The 13,897-nt window shown below is 50.0% G+C and overlaps 6 protein-coding genes across 6 annotated transcripts; 3 read left to right on the plus strand and 3 right to left on the minus strand.

The window, feature by feature from the left end:
- Positions 1 to 178: 178 nt before the first annotated feature.
- Positions 179 to 370, plus strand: VFPPC_15446 (hypothetical protein; the record flags this gene model as incomplete). The annotated part of the gene is made up of 1 exon (XM_018293199.1): positions 179 to 370. The coding sequence occupies one exon, from the start codon at positions 179 to 181 to the stop codon at positions 368 to 370; it is 192 nt and encodes a 63-aa protein (XP_018150415.1).
- Positions 371 to 2,432: 2,062 nt separating this feature from the next.
- Positions 2,433 to 2,834, minus strand: VFPPC_18665 (hypothetical protein; the record flags this gene model as incomplete). The annotated part of the gene is made up of 1 exon (XM_022430242.1): positions 2,433 to 2,834. One exon carries the CDS (start codon positions 2,832 to 2,834, stop codon positions 2,433 to 2,435), a length of 402 nt encoding a protein of 133 aa, XP_022286014.1.
- Positions 2,835 to 4,908: 2,074 nt separating this feature from the next.
- Positions 4,909 to 7,872, plus strand: VFPPC_01860 (GTPase activating protein; the record flags this gene model as incomplete). Its single annotated transcript, XM_018281617.1, has 5 exons — positions 4,909 to 5,001; positions 5,127 to 5,430; positions 5,492 to 6,723; positions 6,784 to 7,725; positions 7,807 to 7,872. 5 exons carry the CDS (start codon positions 4,909 to 4,911, stop codon positions 7,870 to 7,872), a joined length of 2,637 nt encoding a protein of 878 aa, XP_018150416.1.
- An 814-nt stretch (positions 7,873 to 8,686) lies between these two features.
- VFPPC_01861 (40S ribosomal protein S8) lies at positions 8,687 to 9,405 on the minus strand (the record flags this gene model as incomplete). The annotated part of the gene is made up of 2 exons (XM_018281618.1): positions 8,687 to 9,243; positions 9,342 to 9,405. 2 exons carry the CDS (start codon positions 9,403 to 9,405, stop codon positions 8,687 to 8,689), a joined length of 621 nt encoding a protein of 206 aa, XP_018150417.1.
- Positions 9,406 to 9,456: 51 nt separating this feature from the next.
- VFPPC_15447 (hypothetical protein) lies at positions 9,457 to 9,867 on the plus strand (the record flags this gene model as incomplete). Its single annotated transcript, XM_018293200.1, has 1 exon — positions 9,457 to 9,867. One exon carries the CDS (start codon positions 9,457 to 9,459, stop codon positions 9,865 to 9,867), a length of 411 nt encoding a protein of 136 aa, XP_018150418.1.
- Positions 9,868 to 10,390: 523 nt separating this feature from the next.
- On the minus strand, positions 10,391 to 12,565 carry VFPPC_01862 (hypothetical protein; the record flags this gene model as incomplete). The annotated part of the gene is made up of 2 exons (XM_018281619.1): positions 10,391 to 11,407; positions 11,459 to 12,565. 2 exons carry the CDS (start codon positions 12,563 to 12,565, stop codon positions 10,391 to 10,393), a joined length of 2,124 nt encoding a protein of 707 aa, XP_018150419.1.
- Between the last annotated feature and the right edge of the window lie 1,332 nt (positions 12,566 to 13,897).

The raw sequence follows: 13,897 nt of genomic DNA on the forward strand, positions 1-13,897 counted from the left end.
TGTTGGTGGTGATACGGGCGAGTGCCACTTCCGTTGCTCGTCAGGCAGCTGCTCGGTGAGAAGAGCAGTTCGAAGCCAGCAGCACACGGGTTCAAACGACCAGTATTCTCTCGATAACCTACGTGCCAAGCTATGCGATTCGTAGGAAGCTCGTGAAACGCGGAATGGGAGAGACAGGATGAGTCTGAAGTGCGTGGCGGCTGGCTGCGTCGTTGGTGAGCTGGCAAATGAAGCCAAGCTAGAGAGAGCTGAGGCAAGAAACGTGTGCAGGACGTCTCAAACTAGCTTCTCCGAATCGTCAAATGACAAGATTACTGACCAAAACGCGGGAGATAGAATCTACTACTGGTCTCTAGCCAATTCAATATGATTTCTCCTTGATGCAGAGGGCTTGTCGGAGGCGTGAGGAGTAGATGTGATGTTGGGGTGAAAAAGATGGAGTTCTTCGGATGTCAAAACGTCAGGTTCAGCAAAGCAGAGTGGGCCTTTGCGTAATAGGCGTCAAGTCTGGTCAGGTCTGGTCTGGTCTGGTGCAAGTCTCGAGGCGGGTGGGTACACTTATTGTGCTTGCTTTGGAACTGGGCATTCTAGTTCCATGTCAAGTTCCGCCATGCAGTGACTTGGCTGGACTGCCGTCTGGTAGCTCGGAGGGGCACTCAACTGGGCTCAAGAGTATATGATGACCTGACTGGCTGCCGACTTTAGTGGGCCGGACCGAACCAGGCGTTCAGAGGTCGACTGGTTGAAAACATTGAAAGAGCAGTGAGCCCAGTTGAGATCCATGTTATTGATTCAACCACATCAGATTGACTTTTGCAAAACAAACAGTTGAGGTTAAAAATGCATATGCCTACGTACCTACGTATGTAAGCCATCAATGTATTCAGCAGCATGAGCTCAGGGAGCGCTTCAATAGCATGATGTCATCTTCCATTTGAATATTGGTTGCCTCTCTCCGTTCGAGCCTACATGTATTGATCCAACCAACTCAGCCTGGCCAACCGTGTTGCATAAACCAGTCCTTATAATTCGCCCAAGGCAACAGCGGGCAGCTGATCAATGATGCCTCCAGATGTCATGCTTGCTGCCTTCTAGGCATCATATCTGATTAATTGCCGAAGCTGTGGCCGACTGCAGTTGTCTTGCTAACTGCGTGATGTCTGGTGACCAACCATCAAATCATTGCAGCGCTTCATCCCGCCCACCTACTATTTGACAGATTCTCGCACGTCTATGTATGTTCCTACTAAGGTACTTGCTTGAGTCCATCACGTTGACAAGACATGCCTATCAGAGCCGCATCGAGTGACAAACTGGCTCTTCAGCTCTGAATCTCACATTCACATGGTATCAGAATTCTGTGACATTCATCGTTTATCTATTTACACGTTTTCTTTTTATGTGGGGGGGCGGGGGGGAAGAGGTCTCATTGTTGCCCTTTCTTCAGCCTGCACAGATACGGTCCATCTCATACCAGTACACCACCGAATGGACGGATGAAGTTGGGATGTGATACCTGCCACATCTTGATATTTCATCTACTTCTTCAGCTTTATTCCACATCACGAACCACTGAATCATAGAGCCACCGCTCAATGGAACTATGATCGTATCGAAATTCATCTAGATAACCTTGACATATATTGTTACACCTGTTTCCATGGGCCTGCCTTAGAGCTCTCTTTTTCCTCAGGCAACTTACCCTACAACCCATTACCAGACACCAAGTGCAACACCGAGGCGAAAACGTAAATCAACCACTGCGACTGCGCATTACACGATGAAATTGAGTCAGTATTGTCCTTTCGCGCGTTTTAATGCCATACACTGTACTCAAGTCAAGTTTAGAGCCGAGGCTACTAGATCAAATGGGGTAACAATGGCAGACCATTACATGCAGCCATCTCCAAGCAGGTTTGTCAACACACCACCTAAGACACTGCAGGAGCTTTACATCCCATCTTCATCACCTTAGTTGTCTGTTTTCGACACTATCTACAAAAGAGGAACCACCGAAGACGCGTCTAACGCGTTCAACTTTACACTTTTTTTACGCTATGAGAAAGACCCTGGCGCAATATTGAAGGGTGAGTCTGAATCAAGTATCCAAGACACAGTACCTCATGAAACGAACCCATGGCCGGATCCATCTTCATCTTGCGAGGCGGTTAACGGGTTTCAATATAGCTGAAACTGACATGAATTTAGGGTTCACCCATCACAGATATGTGCAAGAATACAAGGCAATGCCGAAGTGAACCAGCCTGGGACTGAGCCGGGAGGAGTCGCGGTATGGAATAAGTCTAGGTCCGGCCCCACGATGGGTTCATGACCTCGCTCATGCACATCAAACGTCATCCATATGCATGAAAACAGGCACAGTGGTCTCATTGGCAGCCCCAAAGATGAATGCTACCGAGAAGACTGAGAGATCATGACGACAGCAAAGGACAATCTAGCGCCGGTCTAACAAAAAATTGCACTGGGGCTTTAACGCAGGCACGAGAATTATAGCATGAGCCTTGCTGACTGGATACAAAGTTCATCTCGTGGTGCAAAAAGTTTGCTTGATACCTAGGCCAGGGGCCAATCCTGATTTGCGTGTCGGAAAGAAAGGTTAAACCCTGGTGTTGATCCAACCACAGTTCGATCGATTGTGATAGGTGACAGTAGAGTTTGAGCAGATCGACGCCAGGCTCGATAGCTCCATTGGCGTAAGGGGGATTGTGTATGTCTTGTAAGGGGCAAACTACCGCAGCAAGCTGAGAAACAGCTGAGGAAACAAGGCAATGAGCCTGGTGTCTCGTGTTGTGTACGAGGCTGCATGAATCCATATGTTTCTCGACAACCGGCCAACCTTTGTTCTCAAAGGAGAGTGAGTGTTTTTGAATTTTGAGAGTAAAGGACGGGCATGATATGAGCCTTCTTTGACCAGGGCGTGGATGAATGGACTATGCAAGCTGCAGGGGGAGGGGGCCTTTGAAGCAAACAAAACACCCAACGAGTTCAGAATATGTGTTCAAATGTCGGGGCCAATCATCACGGTCGATAAGCATGGTTACATTCCGCAGCGACTCCTCGTGTGGGATGCATGGAAATGGTGCATGAAGCGTCCTTCTGGTGTGATGGTCTGGTACCGCACAGGAATTCTCCTCCCATGGTCGTCGGTCGGCCTTGGGGATGTTTCTGTTGTCGAGTTCGGAAACTTTGGCAGACCGCAGCGGAGCACGCATTGACCCGTCCTCGTATAGTATATAAATTATATTTCTCAGTGCTGGGATCGAATACCTTTGCCGAGAAGAAGTGGTCATGAGTCTGGTTGGATGGGTTGGGGTTCTCCCTCGACACATGCCAACATTGAAAGCTCGATTCTTTCGCTGCACCAGACCAGCCTTGAGCCACTGCCATGGTTGTCTTTCAAGGACGTGGACTTCCGACAATTTTGGCCATGTGCCACTCTGAATACGGCAGGTAGCAGATTGATGCAGGTAACACACATATGTCTGGCATGACCCCGCGATAAACGTGGTATGCTCATGGTAAGGAAGAATTGACACGTAACTTGGGCTGTGATCTGATCTGACTGGTTTTTTCTGTCTTGTATTTGATTTCACTTCAATACTTGTGCTGTGCAGAGCTGCCAACGGTAGTGTGATGCTCAAGCATCGTCATCAGTGGGACCTGGAGCTTCACTGCAACTTCTGTAAAGCGAGAGTATTTTTCCTTGACTTTCCACTGATAAAGATGTCTTTGCCCCTGTGAATTCTCCGACAAAAGAGATGATTAACAATCGCCCGTTTGTGGCCAATCGTCGAAGCAGCGATTTGTCAAAGTAAACCCCGAAGCGAGAGTGTGTCATCGTATTTTGATTTCATTGATGCTAGACAATTTAAAGTGCACAAAGCCTCTTGCAGACATCAGGCACAGACAGCCTGCAGAGTCTCCAATCCCTCCAAGTCTGGTGTGCTCTGGGACCAGTTGACCAGTTGAGGTCTCATTTCACTGGTCTGCCCTCCAAAGTTAGCGCGTCCACCTCTGAAACCAGGCTAAGACCCAGAGCCCCAGTACTTGACCCAGTCTAAGCACCAAACAGGATCACTGGAGGTTCTCCCTACACTCAAGTGCCCCCCCACCCAGCCAGCACAGTCCACACAGCCTGCATCCAGTGCCAGAGATCTTGTGTGCGCCCTTGGGGAATTTTGATTAGCGCCAGGCAGCCCAGTCTCCATGTGCTCAAGCTTCCATGTCACTGTCATGTTGAGGGTTGGCGCCGACACCAAACGCCAAACCCTCCACAGCCAGGCTTCTCGCATCGCCCCAGTGCCTTTGGTTCCTGTTCCTGGGCTAAGCCAGCCTCGACAGCTCAACAAGGCCACTGGTCACGCCCAATGTTTGTTTGGCCCAGTGCATGTGTGGTCAAGTCTGGCTGGTCCATGTCGCATTCTCAATCAAATTCCCCTAAACCTCCGTGTCCATTCGAAGTCCATGTCCATGGCGGACCACCTGCCCGCTCTCCACCTCACTTCGGCCTTCCACTTTCAAGGGGTATGCCTGTTACCACTTAAGCAACCTCACCGTTGCCGTCTTTACTCGATAACATTTCATCTTCTACTCTGTACTGTACTTTTGCATCCTGTTCTACTCGACCTCTTCCATCTGCGACGCTGGGCGCCACGCTTCTTGCTTGTTATCCTACGGTGCTAGACGACAGGACCTCAACAGCTTCTACATCTTAGCCACGCGATCGCTCCCCTTCGAGAAATCCTCCCTGCTCTTGGCCCAGTGTGCCCACGAAATCTTTGCTCGCTGCCGATGCCCGCTAGCTAAATTTCTCCGAATTCACAAACGAGTCGATCCAACACATATCACAGTTCCAGTTGAACGCGCCTTGCGCATCGCAGAGGTACAATGTCGCTGCAGGGCGGCGACGGTGCCTCTCCTGACCATCAGGAGAAAAAGGTGCCGAGACCTTCGTCGGCGGCCAGCTCGAGCCCAGATACGGTATGTCTACCGCAGAAAACTGTTTGTGCATGCCCTGTGCTCTGCACCCGGCTACAAGCTGGCTGAAAGAGACGACCAATTTGCCCAATATTCGAGCTTTGACAGTATGCTGACCTCTTCTGCAGGGTGGAGAGCAGGATTCATTCGAAGATGCTGTAGACAATGCAGATAGCACGGTTGACACAGTTGACGCGGGATCTGTACGCTCATTGACAAAACGATCCGTTTCGGTTACGAAAAGCCTGTCGAGCCAAATCGATGTAGATGACAGGGACAAGAAAAGCGCCAAGGACGAGTCCCTGGACCCCAACAAGCCAGAATCCAAACCAAGCTCTCGCCGGACATCATCGCCGCTTTCACAACGCATATCGAACACGTCGAATCTGGACAATGTGAATCTGGACGACGACGACCCTTCGAAGTCAGATGGTATGCTAGACAATGACGCACTCAAAACCATGGCAAACAGAGCTAATAACTTGACATGTAGGACCGCAAAGTCCATCTGAAAAGGAGCTTACCAGCAAGACTTTGTCACTGAGCAGCATAACAAATGCCCTCCCAGCTATGCCTTGGTCACCATCGGGTGAATCTCCGTCGAAGAGCCCTGGTCCTTCACTCAACGCAGTCGCCTCTCCCCCACCACAACCGGCACCAGGGCCTCCTACCCGAAAACTGACAAGCCCATTCTCCTGGTTATCACGAAACTCTACAAGCAAGGACAAGGATAGCTCCACATCTCCACCTGCTCAGCCATCTGGTCGAAGGAACACCGCAAGCTCCATTGCTACCTTGACAAGCAACCCCGAAATGATGCTCAGCAAACTTGAAGAGGAAAATGAAGGAGCCAATGGGGTCAATGGTAACCAGCGTGAGAGCCTGAAAGACAGGTTTAAAGCTCTGCGAATGCGCGAGGAAGCTGGTATACAGGTAATTCCTGGTGAGGGTGACGGGCAGGGTGATGCGCTCGGGCTCGTTAGCCCAGGCGGTGAGACCGTGCCGGGCGACAAGGGCCAACTCCCTCCAGTGCCCAGTCCCAATAATGAATTGCCGCCTGGCACAGTATCTGGAGTCAATGCCGGACCTTCAGCAATGCAAGAAGCTCAAGTGGACTGGGACCTTTGGCAGTCAGTTGTCTATGAAGGCCCGGCCGCTGTAGCCCGAACTAGCCCCGAGGAGTTGAACAAGGCGATAGCCACAGGTATTCCAAATGCAATCCGTGGAGTTATTTGGCAAGTCCTTGCGCAGAGCAAAAATGAGCATCTTGAAACTCTGTACAAGGAACTTGTCGACAAAGGCACGGACAAGGAAAAACGGAATAGCGGCGGCAGTACAACCGCGAGCTCAACCAACAGTGGCAACGCTGCCAGCACTAATGGTGACGCGGTGAAATCTTCTTCGTCATCCGTCCATTCGAATCAATCCGCTGGCAATGGCAGTGCCTCACCCAGAAGCGAGAAGAGCCAAGAAGCGATTGCAAAGTTGCAGGCTGCCTCGGCGGCTGAAAAGAAAAAGAAGCAGAAAGAGGATGCAGCTGCACTACAGAAGCTCGAGAAAGTTATCCGACGAGACTTGGGTGCGAGAACGAGCTATTCCAAGTATGCTGCGGCTGCAGGCCTCCAAGATGGCCTATTTGGTGTTTGCAAAGCATATGCCCTTTACGACGAGGGTGTTGGATATGCACAAGGCATGAATTTCCTGATTATGCCATTGCTGTTCAATGTAAGTAATTTCCCGGAATGCAGTTCCACTGCAGCAACATGACTCACACGTTGATCCTAGATGCCCGAGGACGAGGCATTCTGTCTGCTCGTTCGGTTGATGCACCAATACCACCTACGAGATCTATTTATCCAGGATATGCCTGGACTGCACATGCATCTATATCAATTTGAGCGACTGCTGGAAGATTTGGAGCCGGCGCTGTACTGCCACTTGCATCGCCGTGGCATCTCCCCGCACCTTTATGCAACACAATGGTTCCTCACCCTTTTCGCCTACCGCTTCCCTCTTCAACTTGTGCTACGTATTTATGACCTGATCCTGTCTGAGGGCTTGTCTGCTGTCTTACGGTTCGGTATCGTGCTGATGCAAAAGAATGCCAGTACGCTGTTGGAAATATCCGATATGCAACAACTTACAACACACTTGAAGGATAAACTTTTTGATGTATATATCGACAAAGATCCCAGCCAGGGTAGCATTCTTGAGAACGGATTTTTCGGAAGCTCGAGTTCAAGCATGGACAAGGAGGTGTATAGAGCAGACCAGCTTGTCCGAGACGCGTGTGAGGTCAAGATCACACCAGAGGTATTGAAGATGTATACTACCGAATGGGAGGAAAAGACCAAGGCCGACAAGGATCGTGAAGCAGAATTGCAAGATTTGAGAATGGCCAATCAGAACTTCGCTGTCCAAGTGCGCAAGTTGGAGGAGCGAGTTCAAGCTTGTGACACGGAGCAAGCGGCCCTTGCCACGGAGCTCGTTCATACCAAAGTTGAGAATGAGGAGCTACGAGACGAAAACGAGAGCATGAAAGGCCAGGTCAAAGAGCTGAGAAACGTGATTGAGAAGCAGCCCGAAGAAATTGAGGAGAAGTGGAAGCTGGAGCGTGACGACCTGATGAAGCGAAATGGAAAGGTACATGAAGAAAACGAAAAACTGGAAAAAGAATTGGCCGAGCTTGAGGAGGAGCTGGTGCAGACAAAGATGCGGTATGCTGAGGTACGTGACATTGCAAGCGCCTGAGAGACCACTACTACTGAATTCATTTCGCTAACATGATGTGTGTGCCTTTTTCTACAGATCAACGACCAGCACGAAGCACTCAACCGCAGATGGGCGGACATGAAGCGCCAATTCGCAACGTAGGCGTGGGAACATTGTATATGACACCAGCCCTCCCTTCCACTCAACGTTTTCTGCTACACCATCCTTTCGTAGCGGGAAATTAGTACAAATATTCATTTCCCGGTTTTCTTTGTTTCAAGAATTCATGTACAAAAAAACAAAATACCTGTCATAAGCTACCGCATGGCGTTTTAAAGCCCTCAACTTGTTACCTGGATACAAGATGGTAGAGGAGGAAAAATTACAGCTGACTTGATGTATGATGATATCGGCGGCGCTAGCATAACATGGGTCTTGATTCATTATTTTGTGTGGGCTGGGCCTTGACAAGACACCTACCGTGGTTGGGCTATCACAATGATAGGATAGTACTTTGTAGAAAGTGTCACAAGAGAATAAGTTACCGTTATTAGTTTGGAGGTCACGTTCGTCAGGGCTGATTGTGTGGGAGGCAGATACCCTTGCTGCTGTCTCATGTCGACGTGACTGCGTAGTCAAACTACATACCAAGGTAGGTAGGCTTGACCCATGGAAAGTGATTCACTTCACGTACATCATTTGGTGGAACTAGTATTGAATTATACAGTGACATTGCACGTTAAAAAAGGTTTCTTTTGTTTTTGATTCCCTATGGACCCATTCCGATGCTTCATGTCAAGCTCCTGATGCCCTGAAAGAATGCCCAAGACAGCTGAGAAAATTTCCTTGAACACCATAATCCCAATAAGGGGGGGGCCGAATTTCGAGAACCAGCGAGTATGCACCACCATACCGCTCTGCTCTCCAACTGCATTTCCCAGCACCACTCCCTCTCTCACCAGCGAACCAAAACCGCTTACTTGTGCAGCTTACGCTGGTAGAAGGCAAGCTCCTCACCCTCCAAGATGTAACCATCACAGCGGCCAGACTGACCGGGACGGCTGGAAATAATGGCATACAAGCGACCAGCCTCGAACTGCTTCTCAACAGCGGCGTCGACCTTGCCGTGGGCAGCATAGCGCTCGGCCTGCTTCTTCTCGACGGCCTTGCTCTTCTTGGCCTCCTCCTCGACCTTGCCCTCCTTGGCGGCCTGGGCCTTCTGGCGTCTACGGCCGATGGGCTGGCCGTAGTGGGCCTCGTACCATTGTCGGAAGGGGGCGGCGTCGACCTGGACGACGGCGCTGCGGGTCAGGGTGTTGGTGCGGACGAGCTCGTTGTTGGAAGGGTGGTAGGCGACGGCGATGACACGCGTCTTGCGGGTGCAGCCCTCGGACGCCCAGGCGAAGTTGCCCGAGTCGAGACGCAGAGCACGGTACTTGTGGTTGCCGCCGCGGGTGCGGACGGTGTGGATGCGCTTGGCTCCGATACGGGTGTTGGCACCCTGGCGGCCAGCTTCGAAAGCGCGCTTCTTCCCTGTTGGAAAAGGTCAGAACGTATGATTCATTTTTTCGTGATTCATACGGGCTTTCGATGAATATATATAAAGGGGAGTATTTTTTATCTGTACGCACGGTAGAAGGCACGCTTGGCACCGGAGGCGGAGCGCTTGTGGCGGGAGTCACGAGAGATACCCATGATTGCTAGCTGTGAGAACAGAAGAGTTAGCCAGGCTGTTACTGTAGACAGATGTTGGGACAAGATGAAGAGTTAGAGGTCGATTGGCGGCGAGAATATGTAACGATGGTCGTCTCGATGCGAGCCTTCGTCCCGGCTTCGAATAATTGTCACATGGAGATAATCGTATGTGTCGTGGCAATCTTCGCTGTCGTCGACCTCTTGTCCCTTCATCTCGTTGGTATTGACAACTTACCTGGTGATTATGCTGTTCACCGGTGCAATCGAATTGGCGACGGATGTGGGAGGAGGGAACTTTTCGGCGGAGTGCTCGACGAGGGCTGGAATTGGCAATCGAAAAATTGTGGTTGTGGGTTTTCGCTAGCCCCAAGGTACGTACCCGCCTCAGGGCTTCGGAAAATCATGTTCTTCCGTTGTGTGTTAGCGAACGCCCCCAGGTCCATTGTGCATTTGAAAAAATAGTGGGGCGCGGAAGGATGCGGGAGACATGCAAGTTTGATTGGGTGGTGTAACTCTGTCATGTTTCCAAAAGGAAAGAACTGGTTGTCTCCATAATTTTCATCTTCACTTCAGGAACCATGAAATGCCAATGGCTGCAGTGCCTCCTTTGTCATTTGATCCAAGTTATCGCAAGTGTTTGCTTGTCGTGCCTTTCTTAATTTATGCTACTGCATCCTATATCTCTTTGTAGCGTCCTTGTATGCCGCTCTTTGTTACCAAAACTATCAAAATCCCGCAGAAATACAAAAACCATTCTCTTCCTTGTTCCTCAATGAACAAAACGTGGGCTATCCGGCGGACAAAGCTATTAGCGCCAGAGTCAATGCTCCGCCGCGAACCATTCATCCCTTTACCGCCCGGTAAACAAAAGCAGGATGTTCGTGCCTATGATCGCCATTCGTAAGAATTTCGATAACCAAGTTTACCAGCTACCAATATCGGTATATTCTCCACCTCCTTGCCTCAAAGTCTCGCTTGGCCAACCTTACTCTTCCAGTTCTTGCTCCATCTCCATAATGGCCGCTTGCAGGTAATCTGGCAGTTTCTCTAAGCGCATTTCCGTCGTCTCGAACGTCTCGACAGCAGCTGATTCGGCCGCAGGATTGACAGGCTGGATAAATCGAGTGTCAGGTTTTACAACTCTCCACTCTGCGCCAACCCACCCTTCCACCGTGGGGATGACACCCTCTTCATCCGTTGCGTATTCTTCAGCATTGATAGTGAGCTTCGGCGGAGGGAAGTATCGGTCATATCTTCCTGATCTTTTGTCGCCTTCTTCTTTCAGCTCTGCCAGCGACGGCCATCTCGCGCATTGCGGATTGTCCTCAGACAAATCTTTTGCAAAGCAGTTTGGAGACGCGAAAACTGCTGACAAGCCGTCTTGAAAACCCTTTCCCAAGAGAAGCGGTGCTACCTCCACCAATTGCTCGTTTGGGTCACTTGCAATCGCCTTTCTGCGCTCAAACGTAGCCATTCGCCAGCTGACCTCGCGTGAGAGCCGCCTCTTTGTGGTCTCTGCCACTTCCGCCCGAAATGCTGTCAGCTCGAGCGGGTTCTGTGGCACGAATGGGGTCTTGTCGGCACCAATATGGTGCAGGTTTTGCCACATCTTTTGAATAGCCATGCGCTCCTTGGTTTCCTGGCTCATCCATCTCTTAGACTGGGACCATAATCCTTCGCTCGCTCTGATTGCGTTGTTGGACTGCATGGGTCCTTTAATCGCATTGAATGCCCCTCTATGCGATGTTTTCCTGGTATCGCTGGCATTCCCACCATCTACAGACGTCGACCGCTTCAGCGCTGTGATTGAACTCCCTGACACGTTTCGAGGCTTCGTTAACTTCGAATGCGAAGGTATCGCTATCTCTGGTGCAGAGTTTCTTGCCCCCCGGCTATTGAAGTAAACCCATTCGTCGTCGCTGGTATAGAAATCGGAGCTCTTCGTGCCAGTGTAGTCGGAGTTTGCTTGTATCGCATGTCTGACCGAGTCTGATTTGGTTCCCTATGTGATCTCAGCAGTGATATTTTCAGGTTTGGTGTGAGTGATACTTACGCCATTTGAAGTTCCCGTGGCGATCATTAGAGCAGGTTGGGCCGGCTTATACTCAGTGGCCTTCATGCCTAGTGCAGGCAGTGGCTCCGTCTCTTGCGATGATGTTTTGCGTGGTTTTGAGCTTCCTGTCGCCGTAAGGTTTCGACAAGCAATACGTGTCTGCAACCCCAAGTCCCTATCATGTTGATATGGGGAAACAGAATCTTTGTGCTCGCAAAGAGAATGCTGTGACCCAAATGTGCCAAGAGGATTGTTCGATGGCATGTGCAACGTATCAGAGAATAAAGGCAGATCAGTTTCAGAACAGGGCGGGGAGGGCGTATTTGAATATGTTAAACCTTGTTGCGATTTTTTTGAAAGGCAGCTGCTCACGTTGTGGTCTGAATAGCCACGCGGCTGTTTTAGTTCACGAGTCCGTCTGGCGGCTGCAAAGTGTTGCATGTTAACTTCTGCGCCTTTGGGGAACCCAAAAGTTTCTTCGACGATAGGCCTTCCTTTAACACTAGAGGAACTGAGTGTGAGTGGCTTTGAACCGGGGACGAGCTTTTGAAACGAATTTTCTCGATGATTGTTTATAGCAACATCATGTGGCGCTTTCTTCCGGGCTGGCCTCCGCCGAGCTGAAGCCTTGGTTTGTTCATGATCAAAGAGACCCCCGAACCTGGCTTTTGGGTTTGCAGTAACCTGTTTTTGAGTTTCATCTGTTAACTCCAGGGTTGGAGCTATAGAGCCACATAGAAAAGCAGTCGGAGGGGGGTGCGGAAGTGTAGAACAAAGAGGACCTGCGACAGCGATGGGGTTGTACCATATAGGTACACTCCAGCTAGGCTGCAAGGCGCCGTAGTTGTTCAGAGACATACTAGGATATAATGATGAGAATGCATGAAAAGGCGTTGGATGGGGAGTCAAGGGATGAGGAGTCAAGGGATGATTAAGGGCATGCGAGTGAAGACCAGCCTGAAGACCAAAGTGAGCTGGGTGTACGCCGAACCCATCAGCTCCCATAGAAGCACATCCGTGAAGATCATTTTCCAACGCCAACAACGGCGATGAAGGCTCCATCTTTGGAGTGGAAATAGGCGTAAATTTGCTGGCGCACGGATTCATTGTTGCTGTGTTCGCTCAAAAGAAATGTTGCACATTTGACGTCGATACAGTCAGGAGGCAGCAAAGATGCGAAAGAGAAGAAGAAGTTAAGATGGCCCTGTTTGGCGTTGCAGAAGTGTAGCACATCGAAAGAGCCCAACCGAGGAGCTGACATCTGCCGAGAGAGTTGCAATATGAATCACAACAGGGTCGATCGAGTAACTGGGATTTCATATTGATGAGTGGTGGTTCAGGATCAGCACTTAGACGGCGAATTTGTTGGCGGACGCCATGGAATGTCGAATCGATCGAGTGATATTGAGGGAACACAATACGTAGCCCAGAGAAGCGTGAGGATGTTGCAAGTTAAATAAAAGCGCCGAATGGCCGCGTCGTGCCATGGACGATGGGTGTCAAGTATGTATTGTGTCTGGTGCAAGCAAAACGCCCACGAGGCAGACCAAGGCAGCAATGTGAGCTGAAGCAGAATGAGCCCGACGAGATTATTGTGCTAACAATGGATAATTCGCACGCACTGTAAAACGAAGATGCGACGTTTGAAAAGCAGGAAAAATTAGATAGAAGCAGAAAAAAAAAAGACGAAAACAAAGACCAGACCAGACCAGAAGTGACGGGCAGCCGGCAAGTTGCTAGCTGGACTTGTTGGCACACTGGAGCAATGAATCAGGCACCTGGCAGCACATGAGTTGTGTGAGCTGGGACCGTGCCTAATTTGGTCAACCAGACAGCTTAGCGTTGGCAAACAAACAATGTAGAAGTAAGCCAAGTGTGTATCGATATGGACGAGGTAGCAGAGTTTGACCAGACATGACTAAATGAATAACGTCGCAGCCAAAGAGGCTGGCCGCGGATGCTGGCATTTGGCCCTTTGTCTTGAACTCCCGAGGCTTGTTTGAATGCGTTGAATGGAACCCATGGCTTGTGGTATGGATGATCATTGTTGTACGTGGAATTTGAATTATGCCGGAACAATGATAGTGTTCCGTATTAATTGAATCCTTTGCTCTTTCAACAATTTCAAGGTAAAGAATGTGGAAGAGCAGGTATTATGTATTGGACTGCATGTGAGCCAGGTCGCCATTGGTGGGTGCTTCCTGGCATTGTGACAGTTGATCAATCAAATAACCTTGACGATGCAGGGGCGATCCAGCATCTGGCAGCTTGAGCTCCCAACCACAAGGCCAAGTCGGTTCTACGGCCTGTGGTCAAAGATATTTGGACATATCCAAGTAAACACTAACGCACCTCAATATGTCTCAGCACACAACGCGATATGCGATACTTTTTCTTGTTTAAATACTTTTGACTCCCGCACTGTAAGTTTGGCAGGCG

This window comes from Pochonia chlamydosporia, chromosome 1, assembly GCF_001653235.2.
Source record: "Pochonia chlamydosporia 170 chromosome 1, whole genome shotgun sequence".
Lineage (NCBI taxonomy): Eukaryota > Fungi > Ascomycota > Sordariomycetes > Hypocreales > Clavicipitaceae > Pochonia > Pochonia chlamydosporia.